Source organism: Zalophus californianus, chromosome 12 (assembly GCF_009762305.2).
Source record: "Zalophus californianus isolate mZalCal1 chromosome 12, mZalCal1.pri.v2, whole genome shotgun sequence".
NCBI lineage: Eukaryota > Metazoa > Chordata > Mammalia > Carnivora > Otariidae > Zalophus > Zalophus californianus.
Window position 1 is genome coordinate 34,824,520 of NC_045606.1, and position 24,194 is coordinate 34,848,713.

At 34.7% G+C, this 24,194-nt stretch overlaps 1 protein-coding gene across 11 annotated transcripts in view; it reads left to right on the forward strand.

The window, feature by feature from the left end:
- Window positions 1–24,194, forward strand: part of AKAP9 (A-kinase anchoring protein 9) — a 197,697-nt gene that overhangs the window by 124,809 nt on the left and 48,694 nt on the right. For 10 of the 11 annotated variants that reach the window (XM_027574908.2, XM_027574907.2, XM_027574911.2 and 7 more), the window contains 2 exons: window positions 2,487–2,692; window positions 9,370–9,602. In XM_027574908.2, coding sequence (XP_027430709.2) covers window positions 2,487–2,692; window positions 9,370–9,602 — 439 coding nt within the window. Of the gene's footprint in view, window positions 1–2,486; window positions 2,693–9,369; window positions 9,603–21,166; window positions 21,915–24,194 lie in introns of those variants that run through there. The other variant, XM_035723406.1, reaches the window with a different exon arrangement.

The following is a 24,194-nucleotide window of genomic DNA, read 5'->3' on the forward strand; positions in this document are numbered from 1 at the left end:
AGAACTGTCAATTTTTGATAAATAGACAAATTTTTAAAAATCTTTTTATGTAAGGTAATTTTTGTTTGGATATTGATCATGTACTTATCTCAGTAAATGATAAGGCATTATTTGATTATTGAACCTTAATTTTATCCTCATATGCCATTTTTTATCCTAAAAAACATAATTGCACTTGTGAGTGTATTTCTTCAGTATATGACATGCATTCCCCTTGCTTGTGATGAGAAAAAAAATGAAGTGTGATAGTGTACAGTTAGCTTCTTTCATTCATTTACTGCATATAAGATGAGAACTTTTAATCCATATCCCACTTTTATAGAGGAATAAATTAATGATCCGATGTTAACAAAACTTCCCCTGACTTGATTTTGTAGATGTTAATATAAAAATGTAAAATTTTAAATGAGAATTCACCCCCATATTAAGGACTGTAAGGAGAATATTTTAAAATTTGTTTTGTTCAAATGAAAATAATTAATTTTAAATTAAATTAATATCTACTAACTTAATTTCCTCCTTTTCCGATTTCTGTGACTGTCAACCCCTCTGTGTCCTCCTAACCTCCTTCCTCAGCTTGCATGGAGGAATTTGGCCCCTAAGATTTTGGCTTCCCCATTGGATCATCAGTATGGAACACAGTCAGTATGGAACTCAAACAAGAAAGACAGTGTATGAAAATTAGAGTTACCATGGCAATATAAAATAAACATTTTGTTTATTTTATATTATTTATCTCTGATTGGTATATTTTTAAAACTATGTAGTGTTTAATTTTTAGGAATTTTTGCAGTGAGTGCTAATAAATGAGTATTCGTATTTATTTCTCTTTACCATCATATTAATTTTAATCATTTCTCTTATTTATAAATATTTTTTTTAAAGATTTTATTTTTTTTATTTGACAGAAACACAGTGAGAGAGGGAACACAAGCAGGGGGAGTGGGAGAGGGGGAAGCAGGCTTCTTGCGGAGCAGGGAGCCTGATGCAGGGCTCGATCCCAGGACCCTGGGATCATGACCTGAGCCAAAGGCAGACGCTTAACGTCTGAGCCACCCAAGTGCCCCTAGAAATATTTTCAAATTATCCTAATCCTGAGGTGTTTGGGGCTCGAACAAAACCTAAGAAAAAATTAAACCCTTGACTGACTTACTACTAACTAAATTACTTAGAGTTTTATTTTTAATGCCCTGGTCTCATGTAAGCAGAGAACTTGATCTAGGTACAAAAATAGAACTGTCTCTTTCACTTGACAGATACTGAAGGAAAACTTGTCCGTTTATTACCTTGTCTTAAAATAGTTATGTCATGTGCCTGTGAAAATAGTCTTTAACCTGATTGTTGGTGATCTCCCACAGTGTGAAGTTGAGAGAGCAAACTGTCTTAAGGCAGAGGACCTTTAGCATGAAAGTCTCTTATTTTATATTAAATATAAAGTTTGCCACTATAGTACTCTTACTGAATTAAGCTATTAGGACAACAGAATTGTTTAGTTATTCAGAAGATTAATCAGATAATCTTCTGAATCAGCATTTATGGAAGTATATTTCTTGACATGAAAAGATGTTTGTGTTAAGCAAAAAACAAAAAAAACTTACAAAAACTCTTTGCCCTGGATAATTCCATTTTTATTTTTTAAAATATATATATTTATGAGGTGGAGGGGAAGGCTAGAAAAATAGATCTTAAAATGTTAACAGTGATTATTTTTGCCGAGGTATTTAGGTGGGTGGTTAGCACTGTTTTCTAATTTTTTTTTTTTGCAAATGAAAATGACATCTTTTTAAAAAGACAGATGCACTATTAATTCCATTTGGTTGAAAATAAGTTCCTTCTGGCTGAAATCATTTATGTAACTTGAGAAATTTCTGTCTCTGGAGCAGATATAATAAAGAATGTCCTATGATATTCCCTCTGGTGTTGGCAGATAGTGATATTGCACAATAGACCTTTTTAAAAATAGGTCTCTGCCTGTTTCTGTAATTTAATTATCTAGATTATCACCAGGAAGTTGTAGAAATACGCATTTTTCTGGTGGAATTTTTAAACTATATTGTTTGACACATAAAAAGATTAAATGTGAAACATGTACAAGAACCATAAATGGCATTATCAGCTTGCATATGCTTGGATACTACCACAATTTTTAAAACTTAACTTTTGTAACCACTTAAAATTTTCTTCCAATTTAGAAACTTTACTAACTTAAAACTTATATGATTTATTTAAGGTCAGTAAAGTATTGCACATTTGTAAAAATATGTTATAGTTTTCTGATGGACCAAAATCTTTTTAGAAGAAAACAAATTTTATAATGTAATTCTTAAATAAAAAACAAAAGCACTTCATTTTAAGTGCAATTGCATAATATTTCAGTAGAGAGGGTTGTATAGTATTTTTCAAGTCAGATTTTTTTGTGGGACATAAGCTAAGTGTTTGCTTCAAAAAGATTAAGCATTTTAATAAATGTTTCTTTATCTATACAGGTTTGCACTCCAGAAAGCTAATAACAGACTTCTGAAGATTCTCTTAGAAGTTGTGAAGACAACAGCAGCTGTTGAAGAAACAATTGGTCGCCATGTTCTTGGTATTCTAGACAGATCTAGTAAGGTCCAGTCATCTGCCAGCTTGATTTGGAGGTCAGAAGCAGAGGCACCTATAAAGTCATGTATCCATGAGGAACACACAGGAGGTACTAGTTTGAGACTTATCATCATTATCTTCAATAAATCTTTCTTAGTTCAAGGCAGTTTTGCTATGTGTTGAAAATACAGAAGAGACAATATTAAAGTTTTTTCCAACAAGAAAATCTTCAGACACAAATACTTTGGAGCCAGTATTCTCAAAATATCATTATTGTATAGCATTTGCAAGTGGGTATCTTGAAGTTGTTGTTGTACATACTCAGGGTTTTAACTACTTTGCTGTATAAACCAGAGACTGTTTAATTTCTCCACTATAAAAGAAAAATTCCACATCACTTCTCAGGACACTTATCAGTATCCATGAGGTATTGGCAACATCCTGAAATCACCCTAAAGATTAGAAATAAAGAACTTTTAAGAATCAAGCATCAGTTTCACATATCTGTTGAGATGGTTAGAAGAAAGTCTTGATAAGAAACCCAAGACTTGATCTTTAGACTGTCCTCTGCTAGCTCCTTTCTTCCTTTTGGAAAAGCGGTTTGAAGTATGACAGAATATGTGTGGATCCAGAGGTTAGATCCTGACATGACGTAGCTCTCTTCCTAATTCTCTTTTCTTCCAGCTGTGTGGGCTGGGCTCTTCTTTGAATTTCTTACTTTCATGCTGCTGACATCTACCCTCTTGTTTTTTAATTCCTTGTTGATGAGGAAATCAGGCAGTCAAAAGGTAAGAAATTTTTTTAAATGGAAAAAGATAGGGTCTGGACTCTAGGATCAACAGATCAAGTCCATACTTTACTACCATTCCACACCCAAGCATTTCTCTCCAGTTAGAGGCCAACCTTCTAAAAATGCCAATATTTGCAGTGTTTGAGAGCATTCTGTTTAAGTTTCAAGTGGAGAAATGAGAAGAAATTATCCCACTTACAGAAGGTTTACCTAACTGCAAGTTGGCCAGTAGCCTGTTTCCAAGTGCAGAGAAAAGCTTGATTTGGAATTGTAAGTAAAACTCCCTCAGTTGAGTACAAAGATAATTTAAAAAACCTCGTGGGGTGCCTGGGCGGTGCAGTTGGTTGAGCATCCAGCTCTTGGTTTTGGCCCAGGTGGTGATCTCAGGGTCATGAGATCGAGCCTTGCATTAAGCTCCACCCTTAGCATGGGGTCTGCTTGAGTTTCTGTCTCCCTCTCCCTCTGCCCCTCCCACTTGTGCTCTTGCTCTCTCTCTCCCTCTAAAATGAGTAAATAAATCTTAAAAAGTTTTTGGAAAAAAACCCTTTTAATAAAATAAGAGCTGAAATAATACTGAATTTTTAAACCTTCAAATTCATTCTTTTAAAACTTTGTAGAAGTATTTTGTCAAAATAACTTCACTCTCTGTTAAGCTCTCAATCAAGGGCTATTTTAATTCTACATATAGATCTTGATGTATGGAAAAGAATTAAGTAATACTTTCTTGGTCTTATTATAGAAGTGTTTATCAAACTAATTAGGATGACCACTAATACCATTTGGGGACACCTAGATATACATTTTGCATCTTGGAGGAAATACTGAATTAATAGAATTTATCATTTAAAACTGAATTTTCTGATAAACTTTGAAGAATATATTGGCTTAAAAAATTGACAGTTCCATTTATAAGAATTTTTTCTGATGTTCCTTCATATTTTTCATGGAGCCTTATTGTAAAAACTAAAAGGAACTTTTGAAATATTTCTTTTATGTCTTATTTAATGTGACAGAAAAAGTTCAGTCTTATTCTGATTACAAAGCAGCATTTGCTTTTCAGTTTTTATATATGACTTTTTATTGTTGGTAGTAGTACTTGTGATTTATTTTCGGCTTCCAAGTCCAAACTTGTTTAGATTTTTATGCATGTGTGGACTTGTTAACTCTCTAAAGTAAATAATTGATTTGCTAATGTGTGCCTCCTCATAAGAGTCACCTAGTTTATGAAATTAAAGGGAGATTTTGAGCCAATGTGAAATTATGTTGAACTTGAGTGAATATTAAAGTAGCTCATAACAATGAGTTCTCCTAGGATATGTTGAAAGAAAAGTTCTTTGAGGCCTGCACTGTGATGGCTCAGTGGTAGAATGCTTACCTCTGTAACTTTTGTAATAGGAAAATCAATAAAGTTAATGCATTTTTTTAAATCCTAAAGGAAGGTGAGAAGGTGACATCAGAACTTAACCATTGACATGAGTGTGCTTCTTGCTAGACTGACCCCCTTGGGAAGCCTTCCACTTTTAGGGGAAACTAAAGTATGGAATACCTCCTGGGAAACTGCCTTCAGGACCATCAGCCCATCCTTCCAGTCTCCTCAATGACTGCATATCTTAAATATTCTATTGTTTCTAGGATAAAGGCCAAATGTCTGTAGCCAACAGTAATTTCCTAGAATACTCTTTAATGCTGCTTCCTCAGAGAGGTCCTTCTTGACCACTCTATTTCATTTAGTCCCTCATTTTCCCAGATGACCAAGCCACCGAATCTCATCTGCTGCAGTGTCCTTTTGGAGTAGTGTGATGTGATAGAAAGAATGCTGGGTTAGTAATCTAACCAGGTACTTGATTCTTACTCTAGCTCTCTGTAACCCTGGGCAGATCAGTCTCCCATGGCTTCAGTTCACTTATCTGTCAGGTATAAGAGACAAAGTAGTCAGTGGTTTCCATTTGGAGCTTTAGAGATCTTCAGAAGGCCATTGGGGTAGGGGATGCTCTGTCAGATCACCTACCCTGCTTAATCTGGGAAGATAAGGAATGAACATGGTATAAATCCATAAAGTAAATGACTAAAGGACTTTTGAATAACCATCATCTGCTGTGTTTAAGACACAGATCTGAGTGGTTCACCAATGTGAATTCATGAGTCTCTTCACCAACCTGACAATTCTGAGATTTCTATTGGCATTTTATGAAATTGCCCTACCAATTTATGTTTTTCTCTGATTTTTCTCCCAAAGACTAGTTATTATAAATACAGTGTAACCTTGATGTCTTTCTCATTCTTTTATTTCATTGGAATAAACAACAATAGAAGTTCTATTTCTTCATTGGAACATATTCACATTATTTTTGTTTGTATCTTCAAAATGTTACCAATAAGATACATTAAGCTAGTTGACATCTTCATCTTTTCTAGATACTTTAATATATATTTTTTCATTAACATTTGAAAAAATTTCAGTGGCTTTTTATAAGCCGTTTTGTTTTATGTATCTTTTGTAGTTTGTGCTTGAGATTTGTTCCCACGTAATATACAGTATCTTTAATTTTTTTCCCTCATCATTGATTTCTTCTTTTTCCCCAAAGCACGTTGATATCTTCATAATATGGGGGTGAAAAAAGTGCGTTCATTCTTCTTAGCTCCTCACTTAAGGTAAACCTTGACCAACTCAGTGAGAGATTAGACCAACTCCTACTTTTACCAGCTTTGGTTTCTCTTCCTACAGTACCACAGCTGTTCTCTCAGGACAACAGTGACCTTCCAGTTGTCAAATCCAATAGCATCATCTCAGTCCTTGTCCTGTTTGAGTGTCTAAACAAATAACATTACTGACATCTCTGCCTTTTTTGAAATGTTCTGTTCTTGTCTCCTGGAACATCTTCTGTCTTTCTGTGACTTTTTTTTTCCACACAGTTTCTTTTGTTAGCTTATATTATGGAGGCGCCAACTATGTTTGTCCTCCTCTCCTGAAACAGGAAAGCAGTTGTTTACTGCTCATGAAATAAATGTATCCACTTTCAGGATTTCAACTCTCACTTTAGTACAAATGACATCTAAGGCTCTGCAGACCCAAATTTCTAAAAGTTGACTCATCTTCTCTACCTAGTCCATTAACACTTCCAACTTCATTTTTCATGCCTACTCTATACACTTTCTCCTGATTTTTGAAGTATTTCTCTCAATCACTCTTCTATCACCTAAGAATGATCTGTGCTTGAACCCCAGAGTCGTCTTTTACTACTTTCTTTCTCCCTTGTCTTATACATTTAGTCTTCTCCGACCTTTCAGCACTTCTCATCTAGGCGATTGAAATACTCTTCTTTTTTTTTTAAAGATTTATTTATTTATTTGAGAGAGAGAGCGCACAGATGGAGAGGGAGAAGCAGACTCCCTGCTGCGCGGGGAGCCTGACATGGGGCTGGATCCCAGAACCCTGGGATGATGACCTGAGCTGAAGGCAGACGCTTAACGACTGAGCCACCCAGGCACCCTGATTGAAATAGTCTTCCAACCTGTCTTTTCTTCAGCCCTTTTTCTGCATTGCTGCAGTTTGTTTCCCGATTCTTAGATTTTATATCTTCCTGTTCAAAAAATCATTTACTACCCATTATTTATAGCAAAACCCCAAGGTTCCTATAAAAGTGAAAACCATTCACAGCCTCCTTTCCAGCTACCTTCTTTTAGCTCCAGTTACCTTATAGCTCTCCTCCCACCCCATCCTAACTTCTCCACATACTTTCAACCCATAAAGCCTTGGCTCTGCATTGTATCAAACTATTCTCTTTGCTCAAATTCGTCAAATTGTCTGTATTTATTAGAAAGAAAAGGTCACTAGAATGCATTTAATTCCTTAAACATGCTATATAACATATATTTTTAGTTTTAAACACCAATTATAAACTTAGTATTTCTTGCTTCCATAGCTTCTTCAAAATTATTTATTTTCTAGACTACATCATTTTGTTTAGTAACTTTGTAATATATACATTGTACTATATATGAATTCATTTTGAATTCCAAGATCATTTTGAACTCATGAATACTTATGAAATATTAATCCCTATTACCAAGACATTCAGTTTTGAATACATGGAATAATATAAGTAAATATTAGTCTGGTTGCTGTCTGTTTTTAAGTGTTGAGAATAAAAATAGAAAGTGAAAATTGTATTAGCTGTTACACTAAGAAGTTAGTGTAACTAACTGCGGCTGGAATGCAGTTTTGGATTCTCTAGCCGGTGACTTGTACAGAGGAGGTACTCACTGAATATTGAACTGTGCTACATTCAGATCCTTACCTGATATTGTTAATACATGAGATTGAGAGAAATGCATGGCACCAGCTACTTTAGCTTAGCTAGACATTTTAATAAATAGCTCCTATTCTCCTGGATGACTATATCATAACGAATATTTTTTTTTTAAAGATTTTATTTATTTGACAGAGAGAGACAGAGAGGGAACACAAGCAGGGGGAGTGGAAGAGGGAGAAGCAGGCTTCCCGCTGAGCAGGGAGCCTGATGTGGGGCTCGATCCCAGCACCCTGGGATCATGACCTGAGCCGAAGGCAGACGCTTAATGACTGAGCCACCCAGGCGCCCCTCAAAATGAATATTCTAAGTACTTTGGAAATTAAAGTTTGCTGTTAATTTGTTAACTTTCTGATAAGTTACTGATAAGAAATAAGTATTACTTATTACTTACTAAATAAGCATTATCTTATTACTGCATGTAATAAAAGAATAGGTCATTCCTCTTCAGGATATTTCATTGTTGGGTTGTAGTATACTGCCACAGATGAATACCGTATTCCATGACAGCAATAAATAAGATATGCTTTTATTTCAGTTTAGAGAAAACACTTCCAGAGCTTATTCTCTGCTCATTTAAACTCAGTTTTGTTTAAATAAAAAATAAGAATAGTGTGGATACATACATTCATAGTTAAATTAGTACTGCGCATCAGTCTATTAACCTCTTTGTAATATACCTCTTACAAAAGTTTCAAGCTGCAAAATGATCTTAGTCCCTTTTACTGTCTGGCCTGAGCTTGTGATGCTACTCAGTATAGTGCTCAGAAATCAGAGGATCTCTGGGGTGCCTGGGTGTCTCAGTCAGTTAAGTATTTGACGGTCCTGGGATCAAGCCCCGCGTTGGGCTCCATGCTCAGCAGAGTGTCTGAGGATTCTCTCCCCATCGTCCTTCCCCCTGCTTGCTCGCTTACCCTCTCTCTCTCTCTCCCCGAAATAAATAACTCTTTTAAAAAAAAATCAGAAGATCTGTTCTAGACAAAATCTAGCACTTCTTCTATCCTTCCATATACCTGGAATATCCCATTGCACAGTGTTTTTCTTTTCATATCATTTATGTATTTATTTTCTCATCATACAGTCCTTGAGGATAGGAACCAGATCCCACCACCTATGTGTCTCCATTACTTAGTAAATCCTGCATGGTGGGATTAGTAAATATCTGTTGAAAGTTGTTTTAGAAGTTTTTATCAAAGAGGGGTGCCTGGGTTTCTCGGTTGGGCGTCTGACTCTTGATTTCGGCTCAGGTCATGATCTCGGCATCGTGAGATTGAGCCCTGCATAGGGCTCTGTACTCAGCAGGGAGTCTGCTTGAGATTTTCTCCCTCTCTCCCCTTGCCCCGTCCTCCTTTGTGCACATGTGCGTGTGCTCTTGCTCTCTCTCTAAAATAAACAAATCTTAAAAAAAAAAAGGTTTTTGTCAAAGAAAAATTACTGAATAAACCCAGTATTAATTTCTGCAAAGCCCTCTTAGCACAGCATTATCTTTCTCATTCTTCCTGCTTAGTTATCAAATAATATTACATTCTGTATTTCCCTATTTGTTAAATTGCAATGTTGTTATTAAAAGGCCTTAAAGACCTGTAGTTCAATGATTTCAGCTTTTAACTTGATTTTATTTTGTAACTTTTTTTACTGTAACTATTAATTAAATAGATTTATGCCTTTAAAATACTATTATTTCAGTTACAGATGAGTCTATACCCTCTTATTCTGGAAGTGATATGCCAAGAAAAGACAGTAGTATGTGGTCAAAAGTAACTGAAGAAGGGACAGATCTCTCAGAACGGCTTGTGAGGAGTGGTTTTGCTGGAACTGAAATAGACCCTGAAAATGAAGAACTTATGCTGAGTATCAGCTCTCGACTACAAGCAGCAGTTGAGAAACTCCTAGAAGCTATAAGTGAAACTAGTAGTCAGGTAACCTTCTTATGTTGCTAATCTGTATTACATTTGCAGGTTTTCTTTTAAGCCAGTAAACAACTAAGTGTTTTCTCTCTATTGTCTCATAGAAATTTAGTCATGTTCCTCTTTAATAAATGGTTGTATTTGTAACAACCAATATTGATAACAACAGGTTTCTTTTCAGGTGGTAAGTGTCTTGGTAATGTCTTGACGGACTCTTCAGGTTCTAAAATTCAGTGTTTTAATTTTAAAATTTTCTAGACTCTTACACATTACTTTTTTTATATCAAAAGAGATTTTAACTATATCATTGACTGAAATATTCCATTATAATATTTATTTGAAGGAATAATACAAGGAATATCTTAAACCATATGCTTTGGTATGTCCTAACACATTGCTATTGTAATATGATAACAAATCAAACCTACAGTCCTTCACATGATTTTTACATCCTTTTCATGAATGTTAATAGATTACCTCACTTTACTCTCTCTTGGTAGGCAGTTAGATGAGGGACACTTTTTACATCGAAGTACTGTTTTTATAGAAATTTTAAAGGGGTATAACCATTTATAACCTAAAATGCAATTTTCTCTGTCTCTAACATTTTTACACTATGTATGGTAAATGTCTCTTAAGTTACTGTATGTAGAATTTAAACAATTGTTGCTTTAAAATGAAGCAAATTCACTTATTTATTTTAAAAATGTTTAAAACAACTATAGAATCATAGCTGTATGTTAATCAAGTGAGTACTTCATTGTCATCAGTTACAGGGCCAATATTATTAACATTTTCATTGATACCTTTATTCACAGTATCCTAAATCCATCTGTATTTCAGACAGAAGTTGAGAAGTTGAAAGAGTGTCTTTGATGTCTTGTTATTTCTAATGTCTGGCGTTCATTGATGCTACTTTTTTTCCTCTAAGAAATTATTCTGTTATGGAATCTTATTGCAATAGCAGTGACTATTGGATTTACCATATTTGACAAATATTGTTATATATTTTGTGTTTTAATGCCAAACTCAGTTACTTTTAGGTTAAGTTAGTGATTGAGTCCTCTCTTGGTTAGTGACCCTTGAAATCACTTGTTTACCACCTACTATTACGTTAATTTTTCATTATCAATCCATTTTTTCTCTTGGCAACTTGCTATTAACATTTAATATAGAAGGCATTATCAAAACGGCATATATGTCCAGTGAAATATTTGTCTTCTGGATAGTCTTCAGACAAGTTTTCCCCGGTTCATTCTTCCTTGTAGGGAGACAGTTTAAATTCTCTTCTGTGCTAGAGTGCGGACTGTATCGTTAAGAGCACATTACCACACATGCAATGAGAATTCACTATCTGGCCAGGAGAATATATCATAATATACCTACTGTTAATTTTCTGAATTGCACCTTGATTGACTAGCCAAACTAAGGTATTCATATTCAGTTAAATAGGTTTCAGAAATGTTTTCATAGATAAAGTGCTGTCTTTGGGCAATTCTTATTTCTCTGAAGCTTCTTTTACAGCCGATGCAGAATGATTGAAAGGCTTTTGCTTCAGTTACTTAAAGATTTCCTTGAGCATTGTAAAGAACTAAAAGAAGTACAGTATTTTTGAAAACTCACATCTTTGTGTATTTACTAATACACAATAGAAAGGATAACTACACAAATAATAATAGTGGTCTCATCTTTTGCTAAAACCACAGTGAGTTATTTTTCATTGCCAACATCCTAAGTGCTGGTCGGAAAGGCACCAATAAAAACCAGCTTCATATGTGTTATTAATTTAAGACATTATACTCTTGTATCAAAGAACTTTAATGTGTACTGTATTTTTCTTCAGCCTCAGGTAGACGGCTTAAACTCAAACATTGAAACTATGAATGCTATGTCATAATATGAAATTCCATAGCTATTATAAGAAAACACATATTTTCTATAAGATTTGCTATTTTTTCAAGCTTTTACTTTTCTAATTAACATAAGCCCTGGATTGGCTTTCTTTCAGAATGCTTACACATAAGCCGCTTTAACAGTATGCTACTCTACTGAGTGAGCTGGGCCAATTCAGGCATTTTCAGCTGTTGCTTTTCAGCACTTTTAAAGTTTGAACGCATATGCACCCTAGTTATCCCTTTTATTCTATGAAAGTAGTGTGAATAATTCTGTGTGGAATTTCAACATAATCCTGCCTTTTTTTTTTTTTTTGCTTATTTCAGCTACATTAGTATTTAATTTCTGTGATTCGTACTTTCATACCATGAAAAACTAGTAATATTTTTCCTTTCTTAGCCACTATTAAATACTTTGATCTGGATCTTGAACACTGTTAATACTGTTGCTGCTACTTGATACCATTGTAAGTTATGGACAGTCTAGTTAATGCAGTGTAGTTGACCTTTGAACAGTACAACTAAGGTGCGCCGCTCCATTTATATGCAGATGTTTTTCAGTATATACAGTACAGTACTGTAAATGCATTTTCTCTTTATGATTTTCTTAATGCCATTTTCTTGTTTCTAGCTTACTTTATTGTAAGAATACAGTATATAATACGTTAATACGTATAACATAAAGTATGTGTTAATTGACTGTTATGGCGTCAGGCTTCTGGTCAACAGTAGGCTATTAATAGTTAAGTTTTGGGAGAGTCAGAAGTTCTGTGGATTTTTGACTATGCATGGGGTCAGCACCCCACCCCCTGCATTGTTCAAGGGTCAACTGTATAATATTTGTCTTCTGACAAGCACCATGGAAAATGGTAAATAAATCAGAAGTGATCCATGGTTTGACTTGTTCCTATAGGCCACTATAGAGAAACTTCCCCCATAATCCATTAATACTGCCAACAGACAAGTGTGTGGAATCCACCTGAAACACTCATTTTCCCCAGGCCAAGATCACACCTCATCACATCTGCTTGTGTGACCAGGTTTTGAGGTACAACAGGAGCCTGACCATGGTGTTTTCCAAATTATTTCCAAATTATTCTCAATTTGTTAAATACTAATATAGCAATATGTTATTTAGCCTTTACTGTATTTTAAGAATCAATGAACAGGTCACAAAAACTTTGCCTAGAGCACTAAACAGTTTTCATACTGCAGTCTCTAAACCAGCAGCATCAGCATCACTGAGGACTTGTAAATTTAAATTCTTACACCCCACCCCAGGCCTACTGAATGATGGAGCCCAGCAACCTGGGTTTAAACGGGTTCTTTAGGTGATTCTGGTACACACTGAAGTTTGAGAACCACTCATCTAGAGATTATTAGTACATGTTCACATTATTCTAGCTGAATTTTGAAGTGTTCTACCAATATCTTAGATAAAAGGTTAAAGTGGTTGTTGCTTTTTGGTAGAAAAATCAGGTATTTCTTAGGTGAATTGTATTTTTAAAGTAACAAGAACAGGAGCTTTGTAAAACTTTCTTTAATCCAAATTTAGTTCACCTACTATTCTTCCATGGATAGATGTTTAAAGCCATTGACTGCTTCAGAATATTCTCATTAATAACTAAAATTATCTTGAACATGATAAATATTTTTAACCATTCGTTAGATTGATATGAAACAATGTGTAATCACGTTTGTGAAATAACTTATATTCCATTTTTATTTTAATGTGTCATTATTTTGTTCTTCATAATGGTGTAGTTCTCTTTTACCTTGATTTTTTTTTTTCACTTGTTCTAAAAAAATTCTAGAACAGAACTGAGAGACACTGCTCTAGTCTATTTGTGCTTGCAGTGACAGAGAAGTTCAGCTAAGTAGCTCTGCACAGCATACCCTGAGACTAGGAAAGAGAGTAGCATCTCATACTTTGGAGTCAGGTGGGCCCAAGTAAAGCTTATTGGAAGACTTGATGCTTGAGATGAATCATTCATTCATCATATTTATTGAGCACCTACTATATAATAATTGCTATTTTACATACCAGAAGTACAGCATTGAACAAAATAGACAAAATCCTTGCTCTTGTAGAGACCAACAATAAGTAAACATACAGTATGTCAGGTGGTGATTATCTGCTGGGAAGAAAAATGAAATGGTCCAGGAGATAGAGCATAATGGGGGAAGGGGACATGTTATATAGGAAAATCAGGGAAGATCCCTCTGATGAAGTAATATTCAGGCATATTTCTTGAGGAAGATTAGGAGAGACAGTCTTATAAATAAGTAGGGGAAGAACGTTTTAGACAAAGGACTAACAAGTATGAAGGCCCTGAGGTGGTTGTGTGCTTGTTCTTTGTGTGACTGAGAAAGAGGCCAGTGTGGCTGGAGCAAGGAGAGTGAGGAAAGTGGGAGATGAGGTCAAAGTGCTACCTGGAAACCAGATCACATGGAACTTGGGATTGAATTCCTAATGAGAAATGGAGCCATTGTATACAACTCTTTAACTTTTTATTTTGAAATAATTTTAGACTTAGAGAAAAGTTGCAAAACAGTCCAGAATTTCACTCAGCTTCCCCTGATGTTAACAGCTTGCATAATCGTATTATAATTATCAAAACTTGGAAAGTAAAACTGGTACAACACTATAAACTGAAGTACAGACCCTTTGGATTTACCATTTTTTCCCACTAAGGTCCTTTTCCTGTTCTAGGATCCCATGTTGCATTTAGTTGTCACGTCTTTGTCAGCTCTCTTCTCCTCTTAGTACCTGAGTCTTTGTCTTTTATGACCTTGACACTTGAAAAGGACTGGCTAGTTATTTTATAGAGTGCCCCACCATATGGATTTGTCTGATATTTTTCATGATTACATGAAGCTTATGCATTTTTGACAAGAATACCACAAAAGTGATGTGCCCTTCTCAGTGTATCATATCAGAGGGCACATGATGTCCATATGTCTTATTACTGATAATGTTAATCTTGATTTCTTGTGGTATCTGCTGGATTTCTCCACTGTACTATTACTGTTTTTCCCATTATAATTAATAAATTTCTTGAAGGAGGTACTTTGAGATTATGCAAATATCTTGTTTCTCCTTAAACTTTCACCCACTAGTTTTATCATTCATTGGTAGATCTTGCCTGTACAATTATTACCATGGTATTCTGCTGGTGATTTTCTATTTTCCTCATTCCTTCATCTGTTATAATTATTCTGAAAAAGCTATTTCTTCACTCTCATTTATAATCAGGATCTATACGGACTCATAGCTATTCATTTTTTTCAATGGGTTATAATCTAATACTACAGTAATTGGTTTTGTTTCAGCTTTGGCATTGTGAACTCTTTCAGGTTGGCTTTTGTGCCTTTTTGAAGTGCTTACTTCTTTGAGCATTTGCACTATCAGAGGCTCCAGACCCATCTTAGGTTATTCCTGCCCCAGCTCTAAAATCTACCACTGCTCCAAGGAAATTAGGGTCCTCTTATTACATAATGATATTTAGAAACCAAGATCTGGATGCTGTATGAGCTCATTGTTAGTGAAGTGTCATGACTTGTAGGTCCTCTTAGTAGACAGTTTAAAAATATACGGGGTATCTATAAATACATACAGTATTTATTTGTGTATCTCTATGTATATAGAGTAAAAACATTAATTCATACATTACATCTAATTCTGATCCAGTACCACAACATTCATTCTACCCTTCCCCCCTTTCCTTTGTAACTTTGTTCTCCATCAGTGAGAAACCAGGCTCTCATTATCTGCATATTTTTACTTATTTGTTTAGCCCTAAAAACGCATAAAATAACTTCACAGTTGCTATCCTATATCCCTGTGAAGAAAAAATTTATTACAGTACAGTATTTATGTACAGTACATTCTGTCTTTAGCCTTATACAGTCAAAAATACTGTTTTTCAGGGCGCCTGGGTGGCTCAGTTGGTTGAGCGACTGCCTTCGGCTCAGGTCATGATCCTGGAGTCCCGGGATCGAGTCCCACATTGGGCTCCCTGCTAGGCAGGGAGTCTGCTTCTTCCTCTGACCCTCTTCCCTCTCGTGCTCTCTCTCTCATTCTCTCTCTCTCAAAAAATAAATAAAATCTTTAAGAAAAAAAAATACTGTTTTTCAAAGTATGTTAGGTTAACTCTTCTCCCTCACCCTCTTCAATGTGGTTTTGTTATTCACTTAATATAGTTACAATCATTTGTTACAGTTTTTATTCCATCTTGAGTTTCCCCATTTTCTAAAAACTCCCAGATGGGCAATTTCACTCTTTGTATCAGTAGATCTTTTGGTTGTGACAGATGGGTGGTGTATATCTACCACCACAAACATGACATAGGATTGTTCCATCCCCCAAGATACCCTGCTGCTGTCTTTTGTAGTCAGCCCTCCTGCCTTTGGCAACCACTGGTTGCTTTCCATCCGCCATCCGTATAATTATGCCTTTACCAGACTGTTGTAAATGAAATGACACATTATGTATTCTTCGGGGTCTGGCTTCATTGTCCCAAAGTACATGTAAGATTTATCAGTTTTGTTGCATGTATTAAAAGTTTGTTCCTTTTTATAGCTGTAGAGTATTTTATCATATGGATGTACCACAGTTTATTTATTTAGAGGACATACAGATTGTTTCAAGCTTAGGATCATTAGAGATTTTTGAGTAACTGACCTAACTTACATTTTTCAAAAGGATCATTTTGACCACCTTGTCAAAAATAAATGGGGGGATGGGCGGTGGAGCGCCTGGGTGGCTCATTCGGTTAAGTGTCTGCCTTCGGCTCACATCATGATCCCAGAGTGCCAGGATCAAGTCCCACATAGGGCTCCCTGCTCAGCGGGGAGTCTGCTTCTCCCTCCCTCGGCTTTTCCCCTGCTCGTGCTCGCTCTGTCTCTCTCTTACTCACTCTCTGTCGAATAAATAAAATCTTTAAAAAAATAAATAAAAAATAAATTGAGGGGGTGGAGGAGTCTAGGGCAGAAGCACAGAAACCAGTTAGAGAAGTTACTTGCCCAGATATACAAGTTAGCTGGTAGAATTAGAATTCAAACCCAGGTACTGTGGCTTCAAAGTCTGTGCTCTTAACTGCTGCTTTTACTGTCCTTTGAAAGTGAGTGAATCACTTTGTCAGTTACTCCTGACTGCTCATGTTATCCACAGACTAAGGAATAGATTTTGAAATCTGAGGTGTCACTGGTAACCTTTTTTTTTTTTTTTTTAAGTGTCACTGGTAACCTTACAAGAGCAGTTTGATGGGGTAGTGGAGATGAAATTGTAATTCAAAAGAAAATGAGAGGAAAGGAAGTAAAGACTTAAAAGACGAGTAGAGACTAGGTAGGTAGGTCAAGAAGAAAATTTGTTGCAAAAGGCATAGCATATTAGTGTAAACCAGCATGATGTGTATGAGGACAGTGGATAGTTTTGTGTTATAAACATACAGGATGGAAGGTGGGAAACTGATATAAGGTGAGAGCAGAGGAATAGTCAGTGGTCACATGTCAGAGTACCATGTAGGCTAAGTTAAGGAGTTTTAACTGTATTATGCTATAAAGTGTGGAGAGTCATTGCATTATTTTTGATGAAAAAATAATATCAAATTTGTGTTTTAGGTTCCTCAGGCAGTAGTATGATAGGTGGATGGCCAGGAAGATGGTGAGGAGACATACTGAATGCAGGGAAACAAGAGACACTTAGAATATTCCTGGTAAAAAGTGATAGAGATCAAGTTAAGGCAGGGGGCAAGTGATTTTTAAACCTTTTAGGAAGCTGAATTTGATAGAAATTAGTATGACTGATCAGATATAGGGGATGAGGAAGAGGGAAACCAAGTGTAAATCCTTGATTGACTGAGTTGCTGGTGTATTTCATTTACTGAGATACGGGATGCAAAAGAAGTGAGTGATGAGTTCAGTTTTATATAATCTGAATTCAGAATGCATAGAGGCAGTATCAAGTAAAGATATTCACTAGAGTCTAGAGTTTTGGTAGAACTAGATTGGAAATTGTTATCCCTTTAAGACATTTGAAACCATTGTCTTTAGAGTGTGTACAGAGCTATTTTTTGTGCTGGTAGAATGCTGACATTTAAAAGAGAATAAAGGTAGGTACGTCTACAGAAGACATGGAGAATGAGAAGAGGAAAATCAAGAGAATAGTGTCATAAAAGCCAAATAAGGAGTGATTTTTCCAAAAGTTGTCAGTTACTATGGAAAATCATAGCTGCTGAGGATTTAGTGTCCATTGACTATTTCAGTATGAGTGACCTTGATGAGAGTAGTGTCATAGAATTGGAAAGGAAAATTCAAAATTCAGAGAGTTGGAGAAATAGAGACAGCAATTTTATGCCTACAAGCCATGAAAAAAACAGAACGCTAGCTTGAGAAGGGGAGGGTGTTTTTTTAAAGGTTGGAATAGTGAACATTGAGTAGCAATGAAGAAGTCGAAGATTGCAGGTCAGAATGGATGAGCTTTCTGGAGGCCAGGTCCTTGGAGTAGTTTAAGATGGAATCGCAGAACACAGGTGGAAGGTGTGGCATTTGGATCAGAAAGACCTTCCCTCATTTAAGATTGGAGAAAGAGATTATTGGCAGGTTATTGTGGGTTAATGTTTGAGATGGAGGAGGAGTTTCATTGAAGTCTCCATAGTCTAAGTAAATATTGTCAAATATTCAAGGTTCTTTCTTTAATGATGTGGATTTATATGTTGTGTGATTTTAATAGAAGATGTATGATTAAGCCTTGTACTTAGTTTTAAGGTTTGGTTTGCTTTAGGTTCTATAGATACATCATGCTTCAGTAAAAGAACTAGTGGACATTTTCTTTACTAAGTATCAGGGTATCTATCTTATAGACTGATTTCATAATATCTATTAAAGAAGTATTTTACTTTATGTATTTGATTTGACAAGTGATTTGCCCTAGAGTATGTCCACATCCATGTAATGATACACTTATTATGATGAATTGTATTTATCATTTGCCCAGACAGGCTATCATAAAAATCAGGTTTATATTCAGCCTATTCCAGTTTCCTGTTGGTTGGGAGAGCTTTCATTATGATATGAGGAAAAGAGCTTAGAGACTACCTGCAAGCCCTTAGAAAGGTAATCTCTCTAACATAGTCTTTATTCAGTAGTCTCTTTGTGATTCTGCAGAAAAGCTATCTTTGAGAGTATGGTTTCAGGTTCTTGATTCTTGAATCAGGTAGAAAAAGCATTCTGTTCCGTGAGAGTAGTCTTTCAGCAACTAAAGTTTTCCGGAATTCACAGGTACTATCAAGAGATACCTTTAGGCCTTGGAAAAAATTAATGAGGAACTTACTCCCGCAGAATGATGATTATTATAGACAACTCTTATGAGTTTATTATCATTTTTGAGAATAATGGAACGTAAGCTGCATGTTCTGTATTTTCTCATAAAGGGAGACTTTTCCTTAGGATGAAACAGTAGTTTACGATGTTGTCATTAAGTCTTAAGCATAACTGTAATCCAAGTGTTGAAATGTATTTTGCCATTAGGTATTTCCTCCAGTGTGCTTATTATATATAATAAGCATTGGTCAGGACTTGTCAGTTTGAGAGAAATGTTTATGGGCAGAAAAGATTAAATATCTTGACATTGTATGATTAAAGTAAACCTGTTTAGTTAGGGAAACATAGCTTTATACCCCAATTTATAGCCTTCAGATATGCACTAAAATCTTTATTATCTGGAACCTGGGAATAATGAGCTAGTCTGGATAATTAAAAGGGTATCCTCCTAAAAATTGAAATCATTTTGCTTTAACTGCATTCGATTATAAAAAGTTTTATGTGCTTTCTAAAATTAAAAAAAAATAGAATACAATTTGAATTATTCTAATGTAGAATAATCTGTCTGAACATATTCAATTAATATACCATCGGTTACTATACTCTTACTAGGGGAGGTCTTTGCCCCTATCTTAAATCATCTTTACTGCTATTTTGAGTCCTTTTTACCCTTCCTAATTTTACTCTCTTTTCTTTGTGGTTAGTTTCTTAACCTTGACTTATGTTCCTAGTTGTAAGTGGATACACTCTACTCCTATAGATTTTGGTTTTACATGGATGGAAACAAGTTTTACATGCTTTCAAAAATGGGAAAAAAATATAATTTGGATTATTTTAACTTAGGGTCACCTTTTTTTAACATGAATTAATATAATATGCTGTCAGTTAATAAACTGTTGTTATAAGGGCTGTTTGCCTCATTCTAAATCATCTTAATCTACTACTTTTTTGAGTCTTTTTCTCCTCCCTAGGTTTTTCTTTTCTTTGTAGTTAATTCTTACCTTGGCCTGAATGTTTCTCTTTATAAAGGGATACTTCTTACCCTCAGAATTTTGTTTTTGCTTCAAATAAGAGAAATTGGATACTAGATTATCAAAATAAACTGTAACTCCCAGAGGGAGCCAGGAAAGAGTATTTTGAGAACTATATGATATGGTTAGCATGGATCCTATCAGTTCATAAAGCTGAGCAGCTAGGGTATGGATGAGTTTGTATCTGCTAAAGATCCAGAAAAATCATATTTAGCTGAACCAGTGTAGGGTTAGGCCTCCGTTTTGTACAGATATTCAGACTTATTAACAGACTAACTGGTGGGCTCACATAAAAAAAAAACATAATAAACAGAAATTTGTCATTGCCTAATCCAGAATTATAATAGGCAGCTGTCCCCCCGACCCGCACCCCAAGTATCTACCTGTAGATTCTGGGCTTTATGTAGAAAATCACATTTTCTCTTCCCTAATTATTAGCCTATTATGAAGGCTTTGAGTATTGACTCCTTTAAACAATTTTGTGTAGTGAAAGTGGCTATAAAACAGATTTTTGTTGATATCATCTGCTTGCATGGGTTTTTCCATAGTAGATAAAAAGTTTTAGTTTTATGGGTTTAGGATATTTAGTTACTGGACAAAAAAAAAGGCACCACAATGAAAGCTCTTTCATTTATTTGAGAATCTTTTGCTGTTAAAATGTAAGTTCATCTTTTAAAATTCTGAGTGTCTAGTTTATTCACTGTTGACAACATTTCTGGGAACTACCAGAAGACTATTATATGCAACTTGCGCTTTTTAGTTTTAGTCAGAGTTCCTAGGATACCTTAAGTAATGTAATATAATTACCAAACATATTATATATAATGCAGCTTTTTAAAGAGCGTTTTTTTTCCCCTTAACATTCACTCTGAAAACAATTCATTGTGGGAAATAGGTTATAACTGAACTATCTGTATTTACTTCTAGTGACTGTTCAAAAGAATGAGTATCATTTAAGGAAATATCAAAAGGAAATACTAAGTCTTCCAGAAAAAATTATGATTATTTGATATACTTTAAGAACTATTTGGTAATGTGGACTCAAACCTACTTGATTTCACACTTTCAAATTAAAACAATTTTTTAATAGGATGGAAAAATACTAGCTTATCTTAGAAGCATTATAAACTTGTCTAAATACCCTTTTCAAAGCTCTGACGTGGAACTTGGATCCTGTTAGGCAGGCTTTTTTGTGGGCGTATTAATTCACATTCCACCTGTCAGTACCTATAGGTAAAGACATGAAACCACACCCTCTGTTCTGACCTTTTCCTCCAGGGACACTGACTAGAATCCTTGGCTCAGGGTGAGAGGCTGTTTGAATAGCTCAGTTCAGAAGAGCTTTTACTTTTGAATTGAGTGAAGCAGCAAGAACAAGGGAAATAATGTTGCAACTACATTTCTCAAGACTGCTACTATGGAGATTTCAAACTTGACCTTCCCTGCCAGGTTCTGTTTGGAAGGCTTAGTTATTTCCACAGATATATTTGATACTGAAAGCAGTTTTATGGCTCGGCTACTTAGATATTTATATTTTCATTCTTCCATTCTTTAAAGAATTAATTATTCTAGTTAAAAAGGTGTTTTTCTGCTTTTATTTTTGTTTTCTTTGTTTTTTGTTTTCTTTTTGATGAAGACTGGTAGAAATGTAGTTTTTTTTATAGATCTGTGTGTTTTTTCTTTTGTTCATTTGTAAGAATTGATACTTATTTGATAGTACTAAAAAGAATTTTTCATACTGCTATGGTCTATCTTGATAAACTAAAAAGAACTTTTAATGTAGTGGAAAACTCTTAAAGCAAGTGGGGAAGTTGGCATCTGAATCTACTAGCATGGATTCTTACCGTACCTATTTGGCAACTGTTAAACTCAGCGGCTCATGGTTGGAAGAACAAGATGAAGACATTTATGAGGTTGAATCTCGTGTGCCTTTACCACATCCTTTTCCTCTATGTGAACATTTGGATGAAAATAACTCTGTCATTATTAATACTTCTATTTTTCATTTTATTCATAAAAGAAATGGGCACATATTAAAGCTTATTTCTAAAATTTCACTGCCTACCCCTCCTTATTCAGTAAGTATAAAAAATTTGGTTTCTTATACTTTTAGTTTATACTTTCACTTTTTTTATACATTTAGTTAAAAAACTTGTATAAATGAGAAATGAACTTTAGATGTCCTTAGTAAGAGTAAATGGAATAGAATCTTGTTTTGTTATTGTTTCATGTGTTACTACTCATTTATCCTGATATATTGAAGAGCTAAATTTGGTCTAAGAGCCCCAACTTGGCTATGTTTTTAATTCCAGAAAGCAGAGTGAGATAGTATTACAGTTTTCCATGCCAGGCAAGCTGTTTAAAGAGATCCTGCTTGTCCTTAAGAATCTTGCTTTTATATGTTTATGATTCCAGTCCTGAGTAAAAATGGAATGGTTATATTTGAGGGAATGAGCATTGTGGTACTTAAAACAGCTAAGTCCATTGAGCCAGTTAGGAAATGTTTACAATCATATGGTATATTGGCTGTAGTTCCAGACAGGGAAAAAGAAAATGTGGATTCTAATTTTAATTTTCTTGTTAACTCATAAGGAACTTATTTTTAATGTGCTTACTAATCCAGTGAGGAAATACTGTTTTCTACTTTTTATTGAAATGTATTTTACAAAAATTAAGAGTATTTAGCATAGTTAGTATTTCAGGTTTATTTAACATGTATGTTGTGAATGATTCACTACAAGTTATTCAATATAACTACAAGTTATTCAGCACTTTTTATGACTTTCATGGCTTTAATTGTAATACACTAGCTAATATTTAACAGGCCGGATGGTTTTCAGAATAGATTCGTTACCTCCTCTGAAACTTTTGTATTAAAGTGACAGAATATTTATTGATGTTTTATACTTACTTTTAATGTAGTAATTTTCTTAACTTATTTAGAAATAATATGAAATTTTTATGTATTTCATATTGTTAGGTATTACACATATTAGGAATAAATCAAAGCAGATTAGAAAAGGCTTTTTAAAGTATAGAGTATTTAGATGAACATTTGAAGGGAATCTCTTATTCCAGTAAAGTATGAGCACCATTTGCTATAATAAATGAAATTTGTTTGCTAGCTTTACTGATTTGATTCTTCTAACTTTTTAGTTTTGTTTTGTAAAGCTGAAGTTATTTCTTGTGGTTTTATGGTACATATTTAAATGCACTTTAAGGTTGCTTTAGATCTTGTCAAGAAGTAGTACATTAGAAGCAAAAACTTAATTTTCTTAACTAAGTCAAGTATTTATTTTGTTGTAAATGCTAAATGCCTTGTTGTGTTTGTACAGTAAATTTGAAAAAGAAAAAAAAACAATTCCTGTTCTTTTTAGTGAGAGCTTTGAACTCTTAGAGATTTCATGTATTTACCAACCATTTTATAATATACAGAAAAAAATGACATACCAACATATGTGAAAGCAATTGATATGTTTTAAAAATATAGGCTGTGACTGTAAATTCAGAAGAGCAGCTATATATAAATTCGTTCATTATGGTTATGTTTTTTATTATAAAAAACAGGGGCGCCTGGGTGGCTCAGTTCGTTAAGCGTTCGACTCGATTTAGGCTCAGGTCATGATCTCAGGGGCCCCACGTCAGGATATGCTCTGGGTGTAGAGCCTGCTTAAGATTTTCTCTCCCTTTCCTTCTGCCTCCCCACACCCCCATGCTCGTTCACGTGCTCTCTTTTAAAATAAAAATAAAAACAGATAAGGAGATGCTGGCCATCAGAAGCTCAGAAGACTAAGGCAGAAACAGTGCTTTTCTATAATTTCTTGGAGCTGGTAACAGTGATCACTGTTTTCCGAGAGCTTTGGCCTGAGTCTGTCCTTGACCATCATCTTTAAAAATTCTGTAAGAATATAGTCATGCCAATAACAGCATATTAAGGAGGCTGTATTTATGAGTAATTATGGGTCATGCCTCTTTATTCTAAGGTTTTGAAAATAAATTGAATATTCATATAGAGTCCTGTAGATGTTTCATAGATGGACAGAAATATAAAGCTTTTAGTTAAAAATGGGTTATAATAGGGTGGGGGGATGGGTTAGCCTGGTGATGGGTATTAAAGAGGGCACATTCTGCGTGGAGCACTGGGTGTTGTGCACAAACAGTGAGTCATGGAACACTACATCAAAAACTAATGATGTAATGTATGGTGATTAACATAACAATAAAAATTATTTTAAAAAATGGGTTATAATTCATTTTGTTGTGCCACTATGATTTTGTTAATTGATGCCATTACATTAAGCATATATTAGTTCCCCATAGTGTATAGCAGGGGTCCACAATCAATAAATATTAAATAT